Source organism: Eucyclogobius newberryi, unplaced genomic scaffold (assembly GCF_026437365.1).
Source record: "Eucyclogobius newberryi isolate DKJ021-1_F unplaced genomic scaffold, fEucNew1.0.hap1 SCAF_7, whole genome shotgun sequence".
NCBI classification, from domain to species: Eukaryota; Metazoa; Chordata; class Actinopteri; order Gobiiformes; family Gobiidae; genus Eucyclogobius; species Eucyclogobius newberryi.
Window position 1 is genome coordinate 5,088,484 of NW_027316389.1, and position 25,042 is coordinate 5,113,525.

Below are 25,042 nucleotides of genomic sequence, written 5' to 3' on the forward strand. Positions count from 1 at the left end.
ATAATAATAATGATAATAGTGATAATAATAATCCTTTTGGCTGAACCGTGTTTGAGCTTTAAATATTCTTCTGAGTTGAAATAAACCTGCGACAGCGCCACATCTCGGCTAACACAACATGTGGCTAACCGCGGAGCTAACGCGGAGCTAACAGATGCTAACAGATGCTAAACAGACACGTCTCCCTGCGCCGCTGCACCGACACATGTCTCCGCGGCTCTGCGGGAAATGCCCGCTCCAAACGCGGATCTAACGCGGACCTAGCGCGCCTCGTCCCGCCCCGGAGGTAAGACCGTCACCGTCTTTAATCCCCGCGCGGGACAAACGCACCTCACGTTGCACTTTAATCCGGCTTTGAATAAATTTAAAGCCGTTAGCAGCGGAGCTAACGGCGGCTAACCTCAGTGGCTTTTAATGGCACATCTCACTCTTTGAATTTCACCTGCTTTTTCCCTTCAATAAAACGCATTGCATTATATTTTTGTGCTTTTACAAACTTTAATGAAACAAATGCAGTGTTTGTGCTTAATATCAGTGTTTAGTTTTTGCACATATTTCTACATTTGTCCAGATAATAATGGGACATAAGACAATGCCTGATGTGTTTCTGCAGCGTTAAAACATCAAATTATGTCGATTTTTATCTCAAAAGTCTAAGTTTAGACATCTGGAAATGACTAGAATATGATAAAGTTTAGTTGTGGAAAGTCTTTGCACGCAGAGTGAAAACAGATCTTAATCTACATTTGGTTTGTCTGTATTTACTGTGAAAACACAAGAAGAAGTAGAAGTGTTTTTACTGCGTGAAAACACTTTTAACACTAAAGAAACAGTTCAACATGTGTGAAGTGTCATAAAAACAGCATCGATTCTTTGGACATTACTTTGACTTTTATTGTGTCTAAATAATTGCATGGATTTCTTTAATGTTCTGATTTTATTATTAGTCAAAACTATGTTCTACAAGAGACCAGGACAGAAATGTGGGCTGAAACTAGGCCTAAACCAGGTCTAAAAAAGGCCTAAACCAGGTCTAAACCAGGTCTAAATGAGTTCTAAATGAGGTCTGAATTAGGTGTAAATGAGGTCTTAATTGGGCCTAAACGAGGACAAACCAGGACTAAATGTTTGATTAAAACAGGACTAAAGTTGGGTTGAACCTGGGACCAAAACAATAACAAAATCCAGTCTAAACCAGGACTAAACCAGGACTAAACCAGGACTAAACCAGGTCTAACTTTGACTAATGTTTCCAGTCAAATGTTGTGCAAATAAAAGGCAGCCATGTAAATGTGCTGATTTCCATTCCCCGGGTACGAGTCCGGAGACCGCTGGCTTTGGACACCTCGGGCCGTTCCCACGGCAACATTTACATGCTTTACTCTGCGCGGTAAACGATGGATACGGTCGACCGTAATCGCCCTGTGAGATCGACTCGTGAGCTCGTTCTGGATTATTCTGTCTCTGTAAACGTCTCTGAGGTTCCACCATAAACTTGAGCCCAAAAGTGACGAAATGTCACTTATTTTGGGTCGTTACGCTCAACGTCTTTTTTCAGCTCATTTGCATCGTTTTAATTGTACAACACTCGACCTTGTAATTTTGCATATTTCCAAAACAACAATTGCAATTTGATCCATTTTCAACTTGAATCAAAATTGCGAAAAATAGAATCAAGATTTAAATTTGTTTGGGTTTGTCGCACTAATCTAAATCTAAACCTGTCCCGGCCTCGCTTTAGCCCCGCCCTGGCCTCGCTTTAGCCCCGCCCTGGCCCCGCCCTGGCCTCGCTTTAGCCCCGCCCTGGCCTCGCTTTAGCCCCGCCCTGGCCTCGCTTTAGCCCCGCCCTGGCCTCGCTTTAACCCCGCCCTGGCCTCGCTTTAGCCCCGCCCTGGCCTCGCTTTAGCCCCGCCCTGGCCTCGCTTTAGCCCCGCCCTGGCCTCGCTTTAGCCCCGCCCTGGCCTCGCTTTAGCCCCGCCCTGGCCTCGCTTTAGCCCCGCCCTGGCCTCGCTTTAACCCCGCCCTGGCCTCGCTTTAGCCCCGCCCTGGCCTCGCTTTAGCCCCGCCCTGGCCTCGCTTTAGCCCCGCCCTGGCCTCGCTTTAGCCCCGCCCTGGCCTTGTTTTAGCCCCGCCCTGGCCTCGCTTTAGCCCCGCCCTGGCCTCGCTTTAGCCCCGCCCTGGCCTCACTTTAACCCCGCCCTGGCCTCGCTTTAGCCCCGCCCTGGCCCCGCCCTGGCCTCGCTTTAGCCCCGCCCTGGCCTCGCTTTAGCCCCGCCCTGGCCTCGCTTTAGCCCCGCCCTGGCCTCGCTTTAGCCCCGCCCTGGCCTCGCTTTAGCCCCGCCCTGGCCCCGCCCTGGCCTCGCTTTAGCCCCGCCCTGGCCCCGCCCTGGCCTCGCTTTAGCCCCGCCCTGGCCTCGCTTTAGCCCCGCCCTGGCCTCGCTTTAGCCCCGCCCTGGCCCCGCCCTGGCCCCGCCCTGGCCTCGCTTTAGCCCCGCCCTGGCCTCGCTTTAGCCCCGCCCTGGCCTCGCTTTAGCCCCGCCCTGGCCTCGCTTTAGCCCCGCCCTGGCCTCGCTTTAGCCCCGCCCTGGCCTCGCTTTAGCCCCGCCCTGGCCTCGCTTTAGCCCCGCCCTGGCCTCGCTTTAGCCCCGCCCTGGCCCCGCCCTGGCCCCGCCCTGGCCTCGCTTTAGCCCCGCCCTGGCCTCGCTTTAGCCCCGCCCTGGCCTCGCTTTAGCCCCGCCCTGGCCTCGCTTTAGCCCCGCCCTGGCCTCGCTTTAGCCCCGCCCTGGCCTCGCTTTAGCCCCGCCCTGGCCTCGCTTTAGCCCCGCCCTGGCCTCGCTTTAGCCCCGCCCTGGCCTCGCTTTAGCCCCGCCCTGGCCTCGCTTGAGCCCCGCCCTGGCCTCGCTTGAGCCCCGCCCTGGCCTCGCTCTAGCTCTCATTCTGTTCCAGGTTCATCAAATCGAACTTTCTGACTAAAATTGATGTGACAAAAACAGCCAGATAAAAAAAGTACTTTTGAATTAAAAAGGCAACATTTTGCTTCTTTGTCATTTTTTGTTTGCTCGATTTATATTGTGGCCTGAATAATCATGTTTTTTGATGATTAATCTTGACGTCCTTATTCATGCCCGTTGTGTTGACCCAGTTTTTCTCATTAGTGAAGGAGACTCTGGTGGCCCCCCGGGGTCTAATGTGGTCCCCGGGGTCTAATGTGGTCCCCGGGGTCTAATGTGTTTAAAGCTTGAAACGAGGCATAAGTGACATTAATGATCCAACATGCTCAGAGTGTTACAGAGGTGTGGTAAACGTGTGTTTTCGCTGCTGCTGCTGCGTGAACACGACTGGAGCGCTGCACGAATTGGTCTTTATTTAGAGCTGAAACGTTACCAGCTTCAGTCGGTCCTCTCCAGCGCCGTCCGAGTCCTTCATAAAACGCCGCCGCAAACGTCACGGCGTTCGGAGTTCAGAGAAGGAAATCACATAAACATGAACATGACATTTATCACTGAAACACACACAGTTGAACTCATGAGTCTTTTCTCCTTTAATATCATGTTTTTCAGTCTGTTTTCTGAGGAATATGATTGTTTTGCGGCAGGTGAAGTGTCCTTTTTCTCCCCCTGCCGTTAGCAGTCGAGCTAGCTTCTCTCTGCACAGTCACAGCAACGTCCAGGAACTACTTCCACTTTACGTTTAGTGCTGTGGAGTTTATGTTGATGTTTCCATGACTCACTGGCTGATGCTGCCCTCTAGAGGACGAAGGCTGTACGCTCTCTGTGGGCGGAGCCAAGTCTCAAAACACCGGCATATTCTTTCTCATCATTTGTCTACATAATTATATTTATATATATTCTTTAAATATAAGAAATGTTGCCGTTTATGGGACGTACGGAATGTGTTATTTTAAGCAGGAAATCTATTTGTTTATTATTATGAACTATATCATTTATAAAATAATAATCTGATTTTAAAAGTGCGGAACGTAAAACATATTAACCGATTAATCGAAGACAATAATCAGAGCTGCAGCGATAATTGTGTCAGTGATCGTTTAGCTCTGTTACCCACAACCCCCCTCTCTCTCCCCTCCTCTTCCTCCCTCTCTCTCCCTCCTCCTCTTCCCCACTCTCTCTCTCCTCCCCCTCCTCCTCTCCCCCTCCTCCTCTTCCCCCCTCTCTCTCTCCCCCTCCCTCTCTCCCCCTCCTCCTCTCCCCCTCCTCCTCTTCCCCCCTCTCTCTCTCCCCCTCCCTCTCTCCCCCTCCTCCTCTTCCCCCCTCTCTCTCTCCCCCTCCCTCTCTCCCCCTCCTCCTCTTCCCCCCTCTCTCTCTCCCCCTCCCTCTCTCCCCCTCCTCCTCTTCCCCCCTCTCTCTCTCCCCCTCTCTCTCTCCCCCTCCCTCTCTCCCCCTCCTCCTTCTCCCCCTCCCTCTCTCCCCCTCCTCCTCTTCCCCCCTCTCTCTCTCCCCCTCCCTCTCTCCCCCTCCTCCTCTTCCCCCCCCCTCTCCCCCTCCTCCTCTCTCCCCCTCCCTCTCTCCCCCTCCTCCTCTTCCCCCCTCTCTCTCTCCCCCTCCCTCTCTCCCCCTCCTCCTCTTCCCCCCTCTCTCTCTCCCCCTCCCTCTCTCCCCCTCCTCCTCTTCCCCCCTCTCTCTCTCCCCCTCCCTCTCTCCCCCTCCTCCTCTTCCCCCCCTCTCTCCCTCCTCCTCTTCCCCCCTCTCTCTCTCCCCCTCTCTCTCTCCCCCCCCTCTCTCCCTCCTCCTCTTCCCCCCTCCTTCTCTCTCCCCCTCCCTCTCTCCCCCTCCTCCTCTTCCCCCCTCTCTCTCTCCCCCTCCCTCTCTCCCCCTCCTCCTCTTCCCCCCTCTCTCTCTCCCCCTCCCTCTCTCCCCCTCCTCCTCTTCCCCCCTCTCTCTCTCCCCCTCCCTCTCTCCCCCTCCTCCTCTTCCCCCCTCTCTCTCCCCCTCCCTCTCTCCCCCTCCCTCTCTCCCCCTCCTCCTCTTCCCCCCTCTCTCCCCCCCCCCTCTCCCCCTCCTCCTCTTCCCCCCTCTCTCTCTTCCCCCCTCTCTCTCTCCCCCTCCCTCTCTCCCCCTCCTCCTCTTCCCCCCTCTCTCTCTCCCCCTCCCTCTCTCCCCCTCCTCCTCTTCCCCCCTCCCTCTCTCCCTCCTCCTCTTCCCCCCTCTCTCTCTCCCCCTCTCTCTCTCCCCCCCCTCTCTCCCTCCTCCTCTTCCCCCCTCCCTCTCTCCCCCTCCTCCTCTTCCCCCCTCCCTCTCTCCCCCTCCTCCTCTTCCCCCCTCCCTCTCTCCCCCTCTCTCTCTCCCCCCCCCCTCTCTCCCTCCTCCTCTTCCCCCCTCTCTCTCTCCCCCTCTCTCTCTCCCCCCCCCTCTCTCCCTCCTCCTCTTCCCCCCTCCCTCTCTCCCTCCTCCTCTTCCCCCCTCCCTCTCTCCCCCTCCTCCTCTTCCCCCCTCTCTCTCTCCCCCCCCCTCTCTCCCTCCTCCTCTTCCCCCCTCTCTCTCTCCCCCTCCCTCTCTCCCCCTCCTCCTCTTCCCCCCTCCCTCTCTCCCCCTCCTCCTCTTCCCCCCTCCCTCTCTCCCCCTCTCTCTCTCCCCCCCCCTCTCTCCCTCCTCCTCTTCCCCCCTCTCTCTCTCCCCCTCTCTCTCTCCCCCCCCTCTCTCCCTCCTCCTCTTCCCCCCTCCCTCTCTCCCCCTCCTCCTCTTCCCCCCTCCCTCTCTCCCCCTCTCTCTCTCCCCCCCCCTCTCTCCCTCCTCCTCTTCCCCCCTCTCTCTCTCCCCCTCCCTCTCTCCCCCTCCTCCTCTTCCCCCCTCTCTCTCTCCCGCTCCCCTCATTGTGACGTCACTCTCTTTGCTTTTGTCTCATTCCAGCGTCGTCCCTCCATCGCCGTGGAGAGGCCCCCTCACCGTCACCGTCGCCTCCGCCGCCGCCCCAGCCGAGGCCCTCTCTCTCTGCGCTTCCTCCGTCTCCACCTCCCCCTCCTCCTTCCTTCCTTCCTTCCTCCTCCTCCTCCTCCTTCCTCTTCTCCTCTTCCTCCTCTCCCTTCTTCCTCCGGCCCTCGTCTGTCAAAGATGCTAACGCCGCCGCCAGAAGCCCAGCCGCCGTTTGCCATGGATTGATTGATTTTTGGGGATTTTTTTTTTCGGGGGTCGTTTTTTGTGTTGTTCCCTCGTTTTCCCGCCGCGCTCTCGTCGCGGTCGGTCGGAGTCGCACGGGAGCGTCCCGAGCCGCGGATGCTTTGTTGCTTGGATGCCCCCCGCGGTGTAGCTGTCAGTCTCTCTCCTCTCTCCTCTCCTCCATCCTCTCCTCGCTTCCTCTCCTTGCTCGCTCGAGGCCTCGACATGTTTGGAACGGAATCGTCACGTAAGTCAAACCGGGAAATAGACCATCCATTTTTTCTTTTACCCCCTCACACACATTTGTATGTTTTCTGCTCGGCCCGGGCCGTTCTCTCCAGCTGTTTGTGCCGTGCAGGCTCCGGATGCTAACAAACGTGCTGCTAACCTGCATTTGACACGTTCTGTTTGAATGTTAGCGTAGCATTTTGGTCAGTGGGACGAGCCCGTTTCGCCCGCCCGCGCTAACAACACGGGCTGCTAACGGCGATAGCATCTGTGCATATTTTCACACGGACCCGGAATAGCTCGGGTTAGGTAACTGGAGCTGCTAGCCACTATTGTAGCCGGCTAATGAATGCTAGCAAAACAAACACGTTTTAGCCGTTTTTGAGCGAGCTTTGTCTGATAAAAGGATTCTCTGTCAGAACGAGGTTTGAAACGAGTGATTATTTCAGTGATTTGTACATTTTAAATACATTATCAGCCAAATAAAGGTGGAAATACTGCGACTGAAGGTTTTAAGATGGAGAATATTTACCATTTAAAGTGTAGTTTTTATAAAGAACAAAAATAGTTAAGCTCTTTTTTGACATTTTGATTTCATGTTTTTGGTATTTCTGTTAAATACAATGATCTAAATACTAAAATGGAAGCACAATATGATTAAACACAGACTAAATGAGATTTTATGGTCTGGTTTCAGGTTCTTTGATTGAAATATAAATACATTCAATCATGAAGTCATAGATTTAGTGACTGATTATTACTTTTAAATACATCAGAGAAAGTTAATGTTAACCAAGAATATTTATTTAACATAAACTGTATAGACTTTAAATTTGTGCAAAATAATAAAAAGTGACACTTCCAAAGTCTCAAACCACATGTTATGAAACTGTCCAGTGCTGAACTGACCGGTCAGTTGTTTTCCCACTTGACCAGAAAACTTACTTTTGTTCAACTTCTTCAGTTGAATGAACTTTGATTCTCTAAAAGTTAAATTAATGCCACAAAAGCTTTATCTTCATGTGGAGAGTAAAATGTGCACAAGAACCAAACTATGAACAAACATAATGTCATTATATCATTGATAAGCTCCGTTTATGAGGCCGGCGTTTAGTCCTGGTTTAGCCCCCGGTTTAGCCCCGGTTTGGCCCTGATGTAGCCCCTGATGTAGCCCCTAATGTAGCCCCCGATGTAGCCCCCGATGTAGCCCCCGATGTAGCCCCTAATGTAGCCCCCGATGTAGCCCCCGATGTAGCCCCCGATGTAGCCTTGGCTTAGCCTTGGTTTAGTCCTGGTTCAGTCCTGGTTTAGCTCTTGTTTAGTTTTACGCTTGACGTCATTTATACCTTTTGTTTCAGCCGTGCAAAAACTAGGGCTGAACGATTTCCCCCCCAATATTGCGATTGCGATTTAATGTGCGATTTTTGTTGTTTTTATTGTATCTTTTTTTTCGTAAGAAAACGTAATGAATGACTTAAAGGCGGTATGGACGATTTTTCGGCGATTTGAGAGCGCAGGTGGAAGTGCGCATGCCACTCCCCCGTGTGGACTGATACAACACACACGTGCGTTTGTTTATTAGCGCAACGGAGCGCATCGCATCGCTCGTCTCCCGTAGATTTCTGTCCACTTCTGAATCAGCTCAAACTGTCTTTCTCCGTCTTCATTTTGCCCCGTACACTGAGGGAACTATATTATGATAGATCCATGCGCTTTAGGCACGCGGAAACGTGAGGACGAGCCTGACGCGGCTGCAGGTGAGCGATAGGTGCGTTTTATGATTGATACGTGGCAGGACAAATGATTTATCCACGCCACGAGGAAATATGATTAAAAATTTGCTGAAAAAAATCGTCCATACCATCTTTTAAATAAGACACAATATTAGACACATTTAGTGTCAAATATTCTTCCCCACATGTTACATTTGTTATACTCGCTCAGAATGACTCACTGAGACCAGAGCACGTGTCCTGCTTCTGTCATTGGGTTTGTTTTGGTCCTTCTTCCGGGTAGCGCTAACTCCGCCCGCGCTAGCTCCGCCCGCGCTAGCTCCGCCCGCTAGCGCCCGGCTCGCTGCTTTCCCACCGCTAGCCGCGCTCTCCACGTACATTCAGGAATCGCGGGGACGCCATCCCTGAATGTACGAGACCCCAGCACCTGACCACATGCTAATCGCCCTGCACATGACCACATGCTAATCGCCCTGCACCTGACCACATGCTAATCGCCCTGCACCTGACCACATGCTAATCGCCCTGCACCTGACCACATGCTAATCGCCCTGCACCTGACCACATGCTAATCGCCCTGCACCTGACCACATGCTAATCGCCCTGCACATGACCACATGCTAATCGCCCTGCACCTGACCACATGCTAATCGCCCTGCACCTGACCACATGCTAATCGCCCTGCACATGACCACATGCTAATCGCCCTGCACCTGACCACATGCTAATCGCCCTGCACATGACCACATGCTAATCGCCCTGCACCTGACCACATGCTAATCGCCCTGCACCTGACCACATGCTAATCGCCCTGCACCTGACCACATGCTAATCGCCCTGCACCTGACCACATGCTAATCGCCCTGCACCTGACCACATGCTAATCGCCCTGCACCTGACCACATGCTAATCGCCCTGCACCTGACCACATGCTAATCGCCCTGCACCTGACCACATGCTAATCGCCCTGCACCTGACCACATGCTAATCGCCCTGCACCTGACCACATGCTAATCGCCCTGCACCTGACCACATGCTAATTGCCCTGCACCTGACCACATGCTAATCGCCCTGCACCTGACCACATGCTAATCGCCCTGCACCTGACCACATGCTAATCGCCCTGCACCTGACCACATGCTAATCGCCAATTGCCCTCCACATGACCACATGCTAATCGCCCTGCACCTGACCACATGCTAATCGCCCTGCACCTGACCACATGCTAATCGCCCTGCACATGACCACATGCTAATCGCCCTGCACCTGACCACATGCTAATCGCCCTGCACCTGACCACATGCTAATCGCCCTGCACATGACCACATGCTAATCGCCCTGCACATGACCACATGCTAATCGCCCTGCACATGACCACATGCTAATCGCTCTGCACATGCTAATCGCCCTGCACATGACCACATGCTAATCGCCCTGCACATGACCACATGCTAATCGCCCTGCACCTGACCACATGCTAATCGCCCTGCACCTGACCACATGCTAATCGCCCTGCACCTGACCACATGCTAATCGCCCTGCACCTGACCACATGCTAATCGCCCTGCACATGACCACATGCTAATCGCCCTGCACATGACCACATGCTAATCGCCCTGCACATGACCACATGCTAATCGCTCTGCACATGCTAATCGACCTGCACATGACCACATGCTAATCGCTCTGCACATGACCACATGCTAATCGCGTACGTTGCGATTAGCGAATCACGTTTGATCACATTACAATTTAATTGCAAATGCAATTAATCGTTCAGCTCTAGCAAAAACCCATTTGTTCCTTTTTAATGCTTTGACCACGATGACCCCTCATGCGGGCGTGACCTCCTGACCTGCCCCGACCCCTCATGCGGGCGTGACCTCCTGACCTGCCCCGCCCCTTCAGTGTCCGACCTCAATCAAACACGGACACACCCACCTCCACGTGGTCACGTGACAGGTTTAAAGAACACGCATGAGGCAAAGTTTACTCTCTTTTAGCTTTATCCACGTTTTATCGTCTCATCAAAAACACGTCTGAAGTTGGATTTCGCTTCTCGCTCTTTATATTTACTAGGTTCTTCTGAGCACTCGGCGACCGCTCCGTTTCAATGTTATATCTCTATGGTAACGTGACGGAAACCAGAGTCTTCTGTCTGTAAACATCACGTTGTTGTGCTGTTGTCACGTTGTCCTATGGCTTCAATTATTTATTTTGCGCTGTTGGTTCTCTCTAAACGCCACAAGCACACGAGCGTAGACATTATTTAGAGTTAGAAAACATGAAACTCTAAAGCCACAACGTGAAACTCTAAAGCCACAACGTGAAACTCTAAAGCCACAACGTGAAACTCTAAAGTTAAAACGTGAAACTCTAAAGCCACGTGAAACTCTAAAGTTAAAACGTGAAACTCTAAAGCCACAACGTGAAACTCTAAAGCCACAACGTGAAACTCTAAAGTTAAAACGTGAAACTCTAAAGCCACAACGTGAAACTCTAAAGTTAAAACGTGAAACTCTAAAGCCACAACGTGAAACTCTAAAGTTAAAACGTGAAACTCTAAAGTCTAAAGCAGGTTTCAAACAGGGAATCACAGTTTTCACTTCAGTCCAAATTGTGTCCTGGAGGAAGGACCATTCTCCCATCGCTAGGGTAACTAAGGACTGTTGCCCGTCTCCATGGCGACAACCGGTGGGTTTACGCGTGTTCCTCTGGTCACCATGGAGACCCGAGTCCTGTTTCCCCGGTAACAGCTGACTCTGGTTTATTTCTGTCTCTGCCCCATTCGACCTACTATTGTATACCATAACTGGTTTAGTCCTGGTTTAGTCCTGGTTTAGTCCTGGTTTAGTCCTGGTTCAGACCTGGTTTAGACCTGGTTCAGACCTGGTTTAGACCTGGTTTAAACTCTGTTTAGCCCTGGTTTAGACCTGGTTTAGTCCTGGTTTAGACTCGGTTTAGCCCTGGTTTAGTCCTGGTTTAGACCTGGTTTAGAGCCTGGTTTAGACTCTGTTTAGCCCTGGTTTAGACCCTGGTTTAGTCCTGGTTTAGACCCTGGTTTAGTCCTGGTTTAGTCCTGGTTTAGGCCTGGTTTAGTCCTGGTTTAAACTCTGTTTAGCCCTGGTTTAGGCCTGGTTTAGACCCTGGTTTAGACTCTGTTTAGACCCTGGTTTAGACCCTGGTTTAGAGCCTGGTTTAGATCCTGGTTTAGATCCTGGTTTAGAGCCTGGTTTAGTCCTGGTTTAGACCCTGGTTTAGACCTGGTTTAGTCCTGGTTTAGATCTGGTTTAGTCCTGGTTTAGATCTGGTTTAGACCTGGTTTAGTCCTGGTTTAGACTTGGTTTAGTCCTGGTTTAGATCTGGTTTAGACCTGGTTTAGTCCTGGTTTAGACTTGGTTTAGTCCTGGTTTAGACCTGGTTTAGACCTGGTTTAGATCTGGTTTAGACTTGGTTTAGACCTGGTTTAGACCTGGTTTAGACCTGGTTTAGACTTGGTTTAGTCCTGGTTTAGACCTGGTTTAGACCTGGTTTAGACCTGGTTTAGATCTGGTTTAGACTTGGTTTAGTCCTGGTTTAGACTTGGTTTAGTCCTGGTTTAGACCTGGTTTAGACCTGGTTTAGATCTGGTTTAGTCCTGGTTTAGTCCTGGTTTAGACCTGGTTTAGACTTGGTTTAGTCCTGGTTTAGACCTGGTTTAGACCTGGTTTAGACCTGGTTTAGACTTGGTTTAGACTTGGTTTAGTCCTGGTTTAGACCTGGTTTAGACCTGGTTTAGACCTGGTTTAGATCTGGTTTAGACTTGGTTTAGTCCTGGTTTAGACCTGGTTTAGACCTGGTTTAGATCTGGTTTAGACCTGGTTTAGACTTGGTTTAGTCCTGGTTTAGACCTGGTTTAGACTTGGTTTAGACTTGGTTTAGTCCTGGTTTAGACCTGGTTTAGACCTGGTTTAGACCTGGTTTAGTCCTGGTTTAGACCTGGTTTAGACCTGGTTTAGACTTGGTTTAGTCCTGGTTTAGACCTGGTTTAGACCTGGTTTAGACTTGGTTTAGACTTGGTTTAGTCCTGGTTTAGACCTGGTTTAGACCTGGTTTAGATCTGGTTTGGACCTGGTTTAGACCTGGTTTGGTTCAGTTTGTTTCAGTGTTTATTATTATAAACAGAATTATATTGATCAGTCTCATGTTTCAATTTAATTTGCTTATTTCTAATTTGTCTTAAATTCCTGAACGTAAACGACACAAACATTTAAACATTTAAAAGAGTCAAATATCTGCTCCAAACAAAGACCATCGATACTGACAAACCAATCGAATAATAACATGTGTTTCAGCCTTTGTGATGTTATTATCGCGGCTTAATCCAAACCACGAGCTTTTACTGCTTTAAAAACACAGAGGAGCCGGTCAGCGACGATGATCTCCGTTCAGACCGGACGAGCTGCACAGTGGACGCTCTCGTCGCACAGAGGATCCTTGTCTCCGCCTCATGTTTAAAGCCCGGGCCGTGTTAGAGTTCGAGTGGACGCTCTTCTCACACAGAGCGTCTTTGAGGAAACAGCTGCTGCCTCTTGAAGGGAGCGAGAGCGACGAGAGGGAACAGACACGCAGCCAGTTGATTGAATTTGGCATTCGACAATGTGCTAATCAGAACGGCCACAACTTGTACTCGGGTGCGACTTGTACTCGGGTGCGACCTGTACTCTGGTGCGACCTGTACTCGGGTGCGACCTGTACTCGGGTGCGACCTGTACTCGGGTGCGACCTGTACTCGGGTGCGACCTGTACTCGGGTGCGACCTGTACTCGGGTGCGACCTGTACTCTGGTGCGACTTGTACTCTGGTGCGACTTGTACTCGGGTGCGACTTGTACTCGGGTGCGACCTGTACTCGGGTGCGACCTGTACTCGGGTCGGGTGCGACCTGTACTCGGGTCGGGTGCGACCTGTACTCGGGTCGGGTGCGACCTGTACTCGGGTCGGGTGCGACCTGTACTCGGGTGCGACCTGTACTCGGGTGCGACCTGTACTCGGGTGCGACTTGTACTCGGGTGCGACTTGTACTCGGGTGCGACTTGTACTCGGGTGCGACTTGTACTCGGGTGCGACTTGTACTCGGGTGCGACCTGTACTCGGGTCGGGTGCGACCTGTACTCGGGTCGGGTGCGACCTGTACTCGGGTGCGACCTGTACTCGGGTGCGACCTGTACTCGGGTGCGACCTGTACTCGGGTGCGACCTGTACTCGGGTGCGACCTGTACTCGGGTGCGACTTATAATGTGTAAATTTAGTTTATTTTGATTCAAAAATGATATATTGGCCCTGGTTTAGTCCTGGTTTGTATATACTAAACCAGGTATCGATTATTTTAGCTATTGATTACTTAAGAGTAATCTGTGATTAAAACAAAAAAAAATTACATTATGTGCGCAGAGAGCTTTGAGCTCTCTGCGCACATGCGCAGTAGAGGTGTTGTCGCATGAGCAGTGGAGTTGTTGTCTGTGTGGCCTTTCATTATGTAAAATTGCAGATATCGAGAGTGTTGTTTTTGCGTTTTTGGTTTGTTTCTGTCTCTGTTCCACCGTGAACACATGGTACAGCTCCTTTCTCCCACAAACAGCCACAATCAGTCTTTCGTCTGCCATTGTTGACGAAGAAGGAAAAAGTGGCGCTTCTTAGGGAATTCCACGGGGAATACCGAAAATGCGAGGGGCAATACGTACGTACGTACGTACGTACGTACGTCACTGGAGCGTCAGCTCTGATTGGCTGCTGCGGCCCTTTTAGCTGCCTCGGTCGCCTCATACGCAAGCTCAAAGCGCCGAGAGCGTAAAAAACCGCACCAATCACGCCGCAAAAACGAAGAAATCGCGCCGCGGATAACGCACTATGTGCTCGACGCGCGTTCACTATAGACTTTGAATGTAAACTGGACGCGGCGGTGTGGACAGGGCTTTATTGTCAAATGACTGTTTTAGTTTGTTCAGAATCTTGCCTTAAATGTTCTTGTCTTTTGCAGTGAGCATGTTTCTGAACACTCTCACCCCGAAGTTCTACGTGGCCCTGACAGGAACCTCCTCCCTCATCTCCGGACTCATCCTGGTGAGTTTCATGTGCTTCATATTTATCCCCGTTTAGCACCAGTGTCAAAAAGAGGAAAAAAAGCCAATGGAAATGACAGGAAGTAATCATTAAACAATGAATTCCTCTACTGTATATCACCAATGCATAAGAAACACATATTTATGATACTTTAAACATGAATTTAACAAAATAAATTTGTCATCTTATATTTTTATTTGTCAATTAATCATTATTGGACGAACTTTACCTATGTGACACCTGCTGCTCATGTCCAGACAGGAAGTAAAATGATAAACTGTAAACTGATTAAAAAAAACAGGAAATGCTGTTCTTTTGACTGTAATATTCCACAGTATGGCATAACTTTTATCCATCTCCATGGAGATGTTCATAAGTCTGGTTTTAACTTTCTATTTCCATGGAATCATGCCGGCAATCTCCAGAAAGGTACATATGGTGGCTTGTTTTGGTGAAACTAGTAGTTAATCTTGTCAAATGCACTTAAAAGCAGAAGAGCTCCCCCTGCAGCTCCTGTGTGAAACTACACTGTCAGAGAACAGACGCAAAAGTGCAGTACAAATACACATTTAACAGCCAAAATTAATAAAAAGAGTCAGGGTTTCTCAGGAGAGTTGTCTTCAGGGCGATGTCGTGTTACAAAGCAGCTTTTCTGCCCAGACAGCAGACGCTTCAAACACCCCAACAAAGCATATTTAACCATCACAGGGACTTATAATGTTACTCAGTGCTCCTTTTAAAGCTAATCTCAATATAATTCACATGGACTCTTGGTACAATGTCTTAAATTACAAATGTGTTTCATTTTGTGATCATTGATTTTATTTTATTGTACATAATTTTGAGTAGTATTTTGAAAACTCTTGTACTAAACAATGGCATCGTGTAGTCAAAAGGGGGTGTATACTTGTCCTGGTTTGTCTCAGTTTAGTCACTTTTGATCTGTTTGTCGAAAGGAAGGGCATCTGATACAGCGGTTCAGCGCACTTCAAGTGAAATGTGTTTTCCAGATTTTTGAGTGGTGGTACTTCAGGAAGTATGGCACGTCCTTCATCGAGCAGGTGTCGGTGAGCCACCTGCGCCCTCTGCTGGGAGGAGTGGACACTGCAGCTCCCAACAACAACAACAGCAGCAGCAGCAACAGCAGCAACGGAGACACAGACTCCAGTCGACAAAGTGTTTCAGGTACTACTATTACTACTATTACTACTGCTACTACTGCTATTACTACTACTGTTATTACTACTACTATTACTACTGCTATTACTACTACTGTTATTACTACTACTATTACTACTATTACTACTGCTACTACTGCTACTACTGCTATTACTACTATTGTTATTACTACTACTATTACTACTACTACTATTACTACTGCTACTACTGCTATTACTACTACTGTTATTACTACTACTATTACTACTGCTATTACTACTACTGTTACTATTACTACTATTACTACTGCTACTACTGCTATTACTACTACTGTTATTACTACTGCTATTACTACTACTGCTATTACTACTATTACTACTACTGCTATTACTACTATTACTACTACTGCTATTACTACTACTGTTATTACTACTGCTATTACTACTATTACTACTGCTATTACTATTATTACTACTGTTATTACTACTACGGTTATTACTACTACTATTACTACTACTGCTATTACTGCTATTACTACTACTGCTATTACTATTACTACTATTACTACTACTGCTATTACTACTATTAATACTACTGCTATTACTATTACTACTACTGCTATTACTACTGTTATTACTACTATTACTACTGTTATTACTACTGCTATTACTACTATTAATACTACTGCTATTACTATTACTACTACTGTTATTACTACTATTACTACTATTAATACTACTGCTATTACTATTAATACTACTGCTATTAGTACTGTTATTACTACTGCTATTACTACTATTAATACTACTGCTATTACTATTACTACTACTGTTATTACTACTGTTATTACTACTATTACTACTATTAATACTACTGCTATTACTACTACTGCTATTACTTCTATTACTACTACTGTTATTACTGCTATAACTACCAAGACTACTATTACTGTCACTGATACAACTTTGTTTTCCGCAGAATGTAAAGTTTGGAGAAATCCGTTAAATTTATTCCGAGGAGCAGAATATAACCGGTGAGTTCCACATGAAGTTATATAAGTCTAAACGACCAAAAGAAACTATTAACAATATTAAACAAATTAAACAAAACCCAGAAGAAATTAAATCTGTACAAAAACTAAAACCGTGACATGTATCTTTGTCATTCTTGCCCATGTCTAATATATTCTCATCTTTAAACAGAGATTTGTCTTTATTTTAGTCATATTTTTTACACTTTTATTCTAGACAAACGTGTATAAAACGATGGTTGTGTTTCAGTTACACGTGGGTGACGGGTCGAGAACCTCTGACCTACTACGACATGAACCTGTCAGCGCAGGATCATCAGACGTTCTTCACCTGCGACTCAGACCACCTCCGGCCCCCAGACGCAAGTACGAACCCCCCAGGTTATTAGGAGGTTGTGGGTTCGACTCCTGGTCTCTGTGTGACTGTGGCAGAGTGGTTATCTCCCGTCTGTCTGGAGGAGGTTGTGGGTTCGACTCCCGGTCTCTGTGTGACTGTGGCAGAGTGGTTATCTCCCGTCTGTCTGGAGGAGGTTGTGGGTTCGACTCCCGGTCTCTGTGTGACTGTGGCAGAGTGGTTATCTCCCGTCTGTCTGGAGGAGGTTGTGGGTTCGACTCCTGGTCTCTGTGTGACTGTGGCAGAGTGGTTATCTCCCGTCTGTCTGGAGGAGGTTGTGGGTTCGACTCCTGGTCTCTGTGTGACTGTGGCAGAGTGGTTATCTCCCGTCTGTCTGGAGGAGGTTGTGGGTTCGACTCCTGGTCTCTGTGTGACTGTGGCAGAGTGGTTATCTCCCGTCTGTCTGGAGGAGGTTGTGGGTTCGACTCCCGGTCTCTGTGTGACTGTGGCAGAGTGGTTATCTCCCGTCTGTCTGGAGGAGGTTGTGGGTTCGACTCCCGGTCTCTGTGTGACTGTGGCAGAGTGGTTATCTCCCGTCTGTCTGGAGGAGGATGTGGGTTCGACTCCTGGTCTCTGTGTGACTGTGGCAGAGTGGTTATCTCCCGTCTGTCTGGAGGAGGTTGTGGGTTCGACTCCCGGTCTCTGTGTGACTGTGGCAGAGTGGTTATCTCCCGTCTGTCTGGAGGAGGTTGTGGGTTCGACTCCTGGTCTCTGTGTGACTGTGGCAGAGTGGTTATCTCCCGTCTGTCTGGAGGAGGTTGTGGGTTCGACTCCTGGTCTCTGTGTGACTGTGGCAGAGCGGTTATCTCCCGTCTGTCTGGAGGAGGTTGTGGGTTCGACTCCTGGTCTCTGTGTGACTGTGGCAGAGTGGTTATCTCCCGTCTGTCTGGAGGAGGTTGTGGGTTCGACTCCTGGTCTCTGTGTGACTGTGGCAGAGCGGTTATCTCCCGTCTGTCTGGAGGAGGTTGTGGGTTCGACTCCTGGTCTCTGTGTGACTGTGGCAGAGTGGTTATCTCCCGTCTGTCTGGAGGAGGTTGTGGGTTCGACTCCCGGTCTCCGTGTGACTCTGTGTTTCTCAGTTATGCAGAAGGCGTGGAGAGAGAGGAATCCTCAAGCCAGAATCTCAGCCGCTCATGAAGCTCTGGAGCTGGAGGAGTGAGTACAGCGCGCTCTGCTGGACACACACAGTTACTACACAAACACTCATCACAAACCCAATGCATGAACAAGGCTATTTTAGGAGTCAATTATTTATATTTCACATTGAGACCAACAAACGTGTATTATTGATGAAAATGAGATATTCATAAAAGACATAAAACAAACACACACAAAAAAGACATATAATAAAAAAGTAATTTCTTTCTCCAAACCACATGCTTTGACCTCTTGATGAAAATGGCCCACCCTCATCCTGAAGTAGTTGGTGAATGTCTTGGCGTGTCTTCTGTCCCAGCTGTGCCACGGCGTACATCCTGCTGGCCGAGGAGGAGGCCACGACCATCATGGAGGCCGAGCGACTCTTCAAACAGGCTCTGAAGGCCGGAGAACTCTGCTACAGGAGGAGCCAGACCCTGCAGCACCACAGCACGCAGTACGAGGCCCAGCACAGTGAGTCTGGACACGGGACTGTGGACACGGGGCTGTGGACACGGGACCGTGGGGGCTGTGGACAAGGGACTGTGGACGCTGTGTACTAAAGGGACTGTGGACGCTGTGGACTAAAGGGACAAAGGACTAAAGGGACTGTGGACTAAAGGGACTGTGGACTAAAGGGACTGTAGACTAAAGGGACTGTAGACTAAAGGGACTGTAGACTAAAGGGACTGTGGACTAAAGGGACTGGACTAAAGGGACTGTGGACTAAAAGACTAAAGGGACTGTAGACTAAAGGGACTGTGGACTAAAGGACTAAAGGGACTGTGGACTAAAATACTAAAGGGACTGTAGACTAAAGGGACTGTGGACTAAAGGACTAAAGGGACTGTGGACTAAAGGAACTGTGGACTAAAGGACTAAAGGGATTGTGGACTAAAGGAACTGTGGACTAAAGGACTAAAGGGACTGTGGACTAAAGGAACTGTGGACTAAAGGACTAAAGGGACTGTGGACTAAAGGAACTGTGGACTAAGCAGACATGTTTTCTTGTCGTCACAGGAAGAGACACTAATGTCCTCGTTTACATAAAGCGACGTTTGGCCATGTGTTCGAGGAAACTGGGACGAACCAGAGAAGCTGTGAAAATGATGAGAGACGTGAGTAAATCTGTGAAAACACATTCACTGTCTTTGACCTCCGCACGACCTCCACTTGGTGCTGAATCAAACCATGAAACAAATGACCAAAGTCGGCAGCGCTAGCATTAGCATTAGCCTCATTTACTACTTACACTATTGCACTAGCTCAAAACTACTACAAAAAAGTTCTTCATGATGAAAAGGTTTTAGTGTAAGATCTGAAAACCCGGTGTGTCTGTGTTCTGCAGCGCCCCCTGTTGTTCTGACGTGTTCCCTCTGTGTTCTGCAGCGCCCCCTGTTGTTCTGACGTGTTCCCTCCGTGTTCTGCAGCGCCCCCTGTTGTTCTGACGTGTTCCCTCTGTGTTCTGCAGCGCCCCCTGTTGTTCTGACGTGTTCCCTCTGTGTTCTGCAGCGCCCCCTGTTGTTCTGACGTGTTCCCTCTGTGTTCTGCAGCGCCCCCTGTTGTTCTGACGTGTTCCCTCTGTGTTCTGCAGCGCCCCCTGTTGTTCTGACGTGTTCCCTCTGTGTTTTGTGCAGTTAATGAAGGAGTTTCCGCTCTTGAGCATGTTTAATATCCACGAGAATCTGCTGGAGTCTCTGCTGGAGCTGCAGAACTACGCCGACGTGCAGGCCGTGCTCGCCAAATACGACGGTATGAGACCACGACTAGAGCAGGACCAGGACCGAACCACACGACCACGACCTGGACCGCACGTCCGGGACCAGGACCTGGACCGCACGTCCGGGACCAGGACCTGGACCAGGACCTGGACCGCACGTCCGGGACCAGGACCTGGACCGCACGTCCGGGACCAGGACCTGGACCAGGACCTGGACCGCACGTCCGGGACCAGGACCTGGACCGCACGTCCGGGACCAGGACCTGGACCGCACGTCCGGGACCAGGACCTGGACCGCACGTCCGGGACCTGGACCTGGACCGCACGTCCGGGACCTGGACCTGGACCGCACGTCCGGGACCTGGACCTGGACCGCACGTCCGGGACCAGGACCTGGACCGCACGTCCGGGACCAGGACCTGGGCCGCACGTCCGGGACCAGGACCTGGGCCGCACGACCGGGACCAGGACCTGGGCCGCACGACCGGGACCAGGACCTGGACCGCACGTCCGGGACCAGGACCTGGACCTGGACCTGGACCAGGACCTGGACCGCACGACCGGGACCGCACGTCCGGGACCAGGACCTGGACCAGGACCTGGACCGCACGTCCGGGACCTGGACCCTGGGCCGCACGTCCGGGACCAGGACCTGGGCCGCACGTCCGGGACCAGGACCTGGGCCGCACGTCCGGGACCAGGACCTGGACCAGGACCTGGACCGCATGTCCGGGACCTGGACCCTGGGCCGCACGACCGGGACCGCAGGACCAGGACCCCAGGACAAGGACCCCGGGATCGCATGACCGGGACCTAATGTAGACCGGGTCTGGACCGAGGCTGGACTGAAACCTGGCTTGGACCGTAACTTGGACTAAATGAAGCAGCATTTAGGACAAAACAAGGAGCTAAAAGAGGACTAAACCAGAACCAGTCCCGGACTAAGAAATTAGGACTAATACAGCACTAATTACATATATGTAATACCTAAATCAGGACAAATCCAGGCCCAGGTTCCAGTCTGTTTTATTCTACAGAGACTTAACACGTGACATTCACTGATTGAACTGTTTTGGGCTCGTTATCGGTGTAAACCTGAGGCAGAGATCATGTTTCCACATCTGTGACATAAACATTCATCTGTCGTCCTGGAGCCATGAAACTCATCGTTTTTAAAAAAGTGAAACCTTTTGTGTTTTACAGATATAAGTTTACCAAAGTCAGCCACAATCTGCTACACAGCGGCTCTGCTGAAGGCGCGGGCGGTGTCCGACAAGTAAGGCTCCCATTTCACCTGTGGACCATGTCCGGACATTTAGAGACACTTCAGCTGTGTCTGTGGACCATAAGAGACGCTTCAGCCTAGTCTGTGGACGATTAGAGATGCGTCAGCTGTGTCTGTGGACCATGAGAGACGCTTCAGCCGAGTCTGGACATTTAGAGACGCCTAGCTGTGTCTGTGGACTTTTAGAGACGCTTCAGCTGTGTCTGGACGATTAGAGACGCTTCATTTGCATTATGAAACGTTTCACCTGCACATTATGGGACGTTTCACCTGCGCATTATGGGACGTTTCACCTGCGCATTATGAGATGTTTCACGTGTGCATTATGAGTCATATGCTGAGACGTTTTATGTGTGTTGTTTCAGGTTCTCTCCAGAGGCGGCGTCCAGGCGAGGCCTGAGCACAGCAGAGATGAATGCAGTAGAAGCCATTCACAGAGCCGTGGAGTTCAACCCACACGTCCCAAAGGTGAGACGTTTCAACTGGAATTCACCTGGAAAAACACGCCTCAATATTTTTATATATATTTTGTTGCTTCATGTCAATATAAAGCACTAGAGGGCGCCAAAGAGATGAGGGACACGATCATCGAAATGAGCAAAGAACACAATTTTCTTTTCTATCCTAAACAATTGTTCATCTGCTGCTTCCTCTTCCTCCTTCTTCCTGCTTCTCCTCTTCCTCCTTCTTCCTGCGTCTCCTCTTCCTGCTTCTCCTCTTCCTGCTTCTCCTCTTCCTCATCCTGCTTCTCTTCCTGTTCTTCTTCCGGCTTTTCTTCTTCCGGCTTTTCTTCTTCCTGCTCTTCCTCTTCCTGCTCTTCCTCTTCCTCTTGCTCCTCCTCCTCTTGCTCTTCCTCCTCCTCTTGCTCCTCCCCCTCAGTACTTGTTGGAGATGAAGAGTCTGATCCTTCCTCCGGAGCACATCCTGAAGCGTGGAGATAGTGAGGCCATCGCATACGCCTTCTTCCACCTGCAGCACTGGAAGAGAGTGGAGGGAGCTCTGAACCTGCTGCACTGCACCTGGGAGGGAAGTACGTGTGCCACGCCCTAACACTACACACAACACACACACACTGCACCTGGGAGGGAAGTACGTGTGCCACGCCCTAACACTACACACAACACACACACACTGTACCTGAGAGGGAAGTATGTGTGCCACGCCCTAACACTACACACAACACACACTGCACCTGGGAGGGAAGTACGTGTGCCACGCCCTAACACTACACACAACACACACACACTGCACCTGGGAGGGAAGTACGTGTGCCACGCCCTAACACTACACACAACACACACACACTGCACCTGGGAGGGAAGTAAGTGTGCCACGCCCTAACACTACACACAACACACACTGCACTTGGGAGGGAAGTACGTGTGCCACGCCCTAACACTACACACAACACACACTGCACTTGGGAGGGAAGTACGTGTGCCACGCCCTAACACTATACACAACACACACTGCACCTGGGAGGGAAGTACGTGTGCCACGCCCTAACACTACACACAACACACTGTACCTGAGAGGGAAGTATGTGTGCCACGCCCTAACACTACACACAACACACACTGCACCTGGGAGGGAAGTACGTGTGCCACGCCCTAACACTACACACAATACACACTGCACCTTGGAGGGAAGTACGTGTGCCACGCCCTAACACTACACACAACACACACACACTGCACCTGGGAGGGAAGTACGTGTGCCACGCCCTAACACTACACACAACACACACACACACTGCACCTGGGAGGGAAGTACGTGTGCCACGCCCTAACACTATACACAACACACACTGCACCTGGGAGGGAAGTACGTGTGCCACGCCCTAACACTACACACAACACACTGTACCTGAGAGGGAAGTATGTGTGCCACGCCCTAACACTACACACAACACACACTGCACCTGGGAGGGAAGTACGTGTGCCACGCCCTAACACTATATACACACACACACACACCTGTTTAAACGCGTGTGTTGTTCTGCAGCGTTCAGGATGATCCCGTATCCTCTGGAGAAAGGTCACCTGTTCTACCCTTATCCAATCTGCACCGAGACGGCCGACAGAGAGCTGCTACCCAGTAAGACACTAACACACACTACCACACACTTTACAGATATAAAGAAATCAAAAACTGAAAATTAGCATTAGCTATAAACTGCTACAAGTGTTGTTTGTGACTGAGCCAGCCAGCCAGCTAATGGGAGAGTTAGCTTTAGCCTCAGCCTCCAAACACCAGAGTCCATAGAAGTGGTTGGGCTTGTTTCCTGGGAAACGTGTTTTTGTTCTGACCCGTGAGTTTCCTTTTGGATTCTCTTCTGCCGTGTGTTCATCTGGACTAACATTATTTTCTGGTCTCTCTTTTTCTTCTGCCGTGTGTTCATCTGTTGTGGTGGAAGCAGTGTTCCATGAGGTCTCAGTTTACCCTAAAAAGGAGCTTCCCTTCTTCATCCTCTTCACTGCTGGACTATGCTCCTTCACCGCCATGTTGGCTCTGCTCACGCACCAGTTTCCCGAGCTCATGGGGGTCTTCGCCAAGGCTGTGAGTACCGGGACCGGGACCAGACCCAGGCCGAGACCCTGAGCGGGACCAGGCCGAGACCCTGACCCAGCCCAGGCCGAGACCAAACAAAGACTTTGCGTGTTCTATGTCGTCATGAGCCTCTTTCACACTCTTCTTCTTCTTCTCTAGTTCCTGAGCACGCTCTTCGCTCCGCTCAACTTCATCATGGAGAAAGTGGAGAGCATTTTACCCTCGAGTCTGTGGCACCAGCTCACGCGCATCTGACGCCCAGAACTGCACCAAGCTTTACTCGAGAACCTCACGAGAACCGGGCCAGGACCTCCCACCAGACCAGCTCAAGGCCTAAACCCAGAACCCAACCAGGATTTACCCGAGATCTGCATACGAACCGTTGCCGGGGGATACAATTCGGACGGAGGAACCTGGAACTAAACCAGGATTTACTCAAGAACCGGACAAGAACTAAAGAGTCCATAACCGTGGACTAAACCAAAACGGAACCTGGATCTCCTCCAAATCATATCGAACGACTTTATCGTCCAAAAGTCGTTCACCGGGACAAAACCAGAACTCAACCAGGACTACGGTCTCCACAAGCGAGAACTAAACCCAGAACCCACCCACGATCTGACCGGGGCCACGCCCGCACGGCCACAGTTCAGGGGCTTTTTCAAATGTGAGACTCTGACGAATCTGACGGGCGTTTGCCGCTGGAGTTTGTACAAAAAGAACACAATAAAGGACTTTTGTGTATCGCTGCATTTACCACGTCTCAGGTTCTTTTATCGCTACAGTTACGTCTCGGGTTCTTTCCTATCGAGGTAAGTCCAGAGTAAAAAAACACTTCCGTTAAATTTAAACCTTTTTGGGTGAAATAATCTCCACGACAGAATAAATTTAGCCTCAAATCCTTATTTTTGTCGACTAAGACGTGGCGGATTTTAACGAAATGTTCACCAATGTCTTAAAGGTAATTAAAGCAGAACTAAGTCACATTTTCACCATATTGAGCACCTTTAAGTCCCTGTGATGGTTCCATGTGTTTCTGGGTGTTTCAAGTTCCCATCGTCGCCCTCTGCTGTCTCGGGGAGGAAAACAACTCTCCTGAGAAACCCTCGCCCTTCTTTTTTTGAAATGTTTAAATGTGACTTCAACATCTTACAATAAAATACATAACGTAAGTCTTTTTCCTGATGTATTTTCACAAGGGACGCTCTATCACCAGAGTTACTTAGTTCTGCTTTATACTACTGTCGATTCTCGTCTGAAGCAAAAAGAAAGTGTTTTAAATGATCTGGAGTTTAACAGAAGAATGTTCCAAAGTATCAAGTTTAGTAAAAGTCAATACAACATAAAACATGATCTAATATTGACAAATTGAGCATTTATTTAATTATTTGACATAAGGGAACACATTTTTACAATATTTACATAAACTTAAATCCAGTGATGAACAAACTAATGTGACCAAGACATGACCCCACCCCCGCTGACCCCGCCCTCAGGGCTTCAAAATTCAGTTGTATTTAACGGTAAATTGAACCTTAAACCGCTAACGAGGACTTCTATGACCAATTATAGGGCTGTTGGTGAACAAAGAAG

General features: G+C 49.8%; 1 protein-coding gene across 3 annotated transcripts; it reads left to right on the forward strand.

Moving 5' to 3' along the window:
* Positions 1 to 185: 185 nt before the first annotated feature.
* On the forward strand, positions 186 to 24,162 carry LOC140348845 (suppressor of tumorigenicity 7 protein homolog). Of its 3 annotated transcripts, none has more exons than XM_072434956.1 (15): positions 186 to 286; positions 14,093 to 14,175; positions 15,186 to 15,360; positions 16,312 to 16,366; positions 16,614 to 16,729; positions 17,837 to 17,912; positions 18,214 to 18,368; positions 18,915 to 19,012; positions 19,532 to 19,646; positions 20,818 to 20,890; positions 21,265 to 21,367; positions 21,779 to 21,929; positions 22,904 to 22,996; positions 23,316 to 23,458; positions 23,609 to 24,162. In XM_072434956.1, the coding sequence occupies exons 2-15, from the start codon at positions 14,098 to 14,100 to the stop codon at positions 23,702 to 23,704; spliced, it is 1,527 nt and encodes a 508-aa protein (XP_072291057.1). In that variant the 5' UTR covers positions 186 to 286; positions 14,093 to 14,097; the 3' UTR covers positions 23,705 to 24,162. The 3 variants fall into 3 exon arrangements, with proteins under 3 accessions (XP_072291057.1, XP_072291056.1, XP_072291055.1); XM_072434955.1 differs by lacking the exon at positions 186 to 286 and adding an exon at positions 6,170 to 6,360 and having other exon boundaries at positions 23,319 to 23,458; XM_072434954.1 differs by lacking the exon at positions 186 to 286 and adding an exon at positions 6,170 to 6,360 and having other exon boundaries at positions 23,609 to 24,160.
* Positions 24,163 to 25,042: the final 880 nt, after the last annotated feature.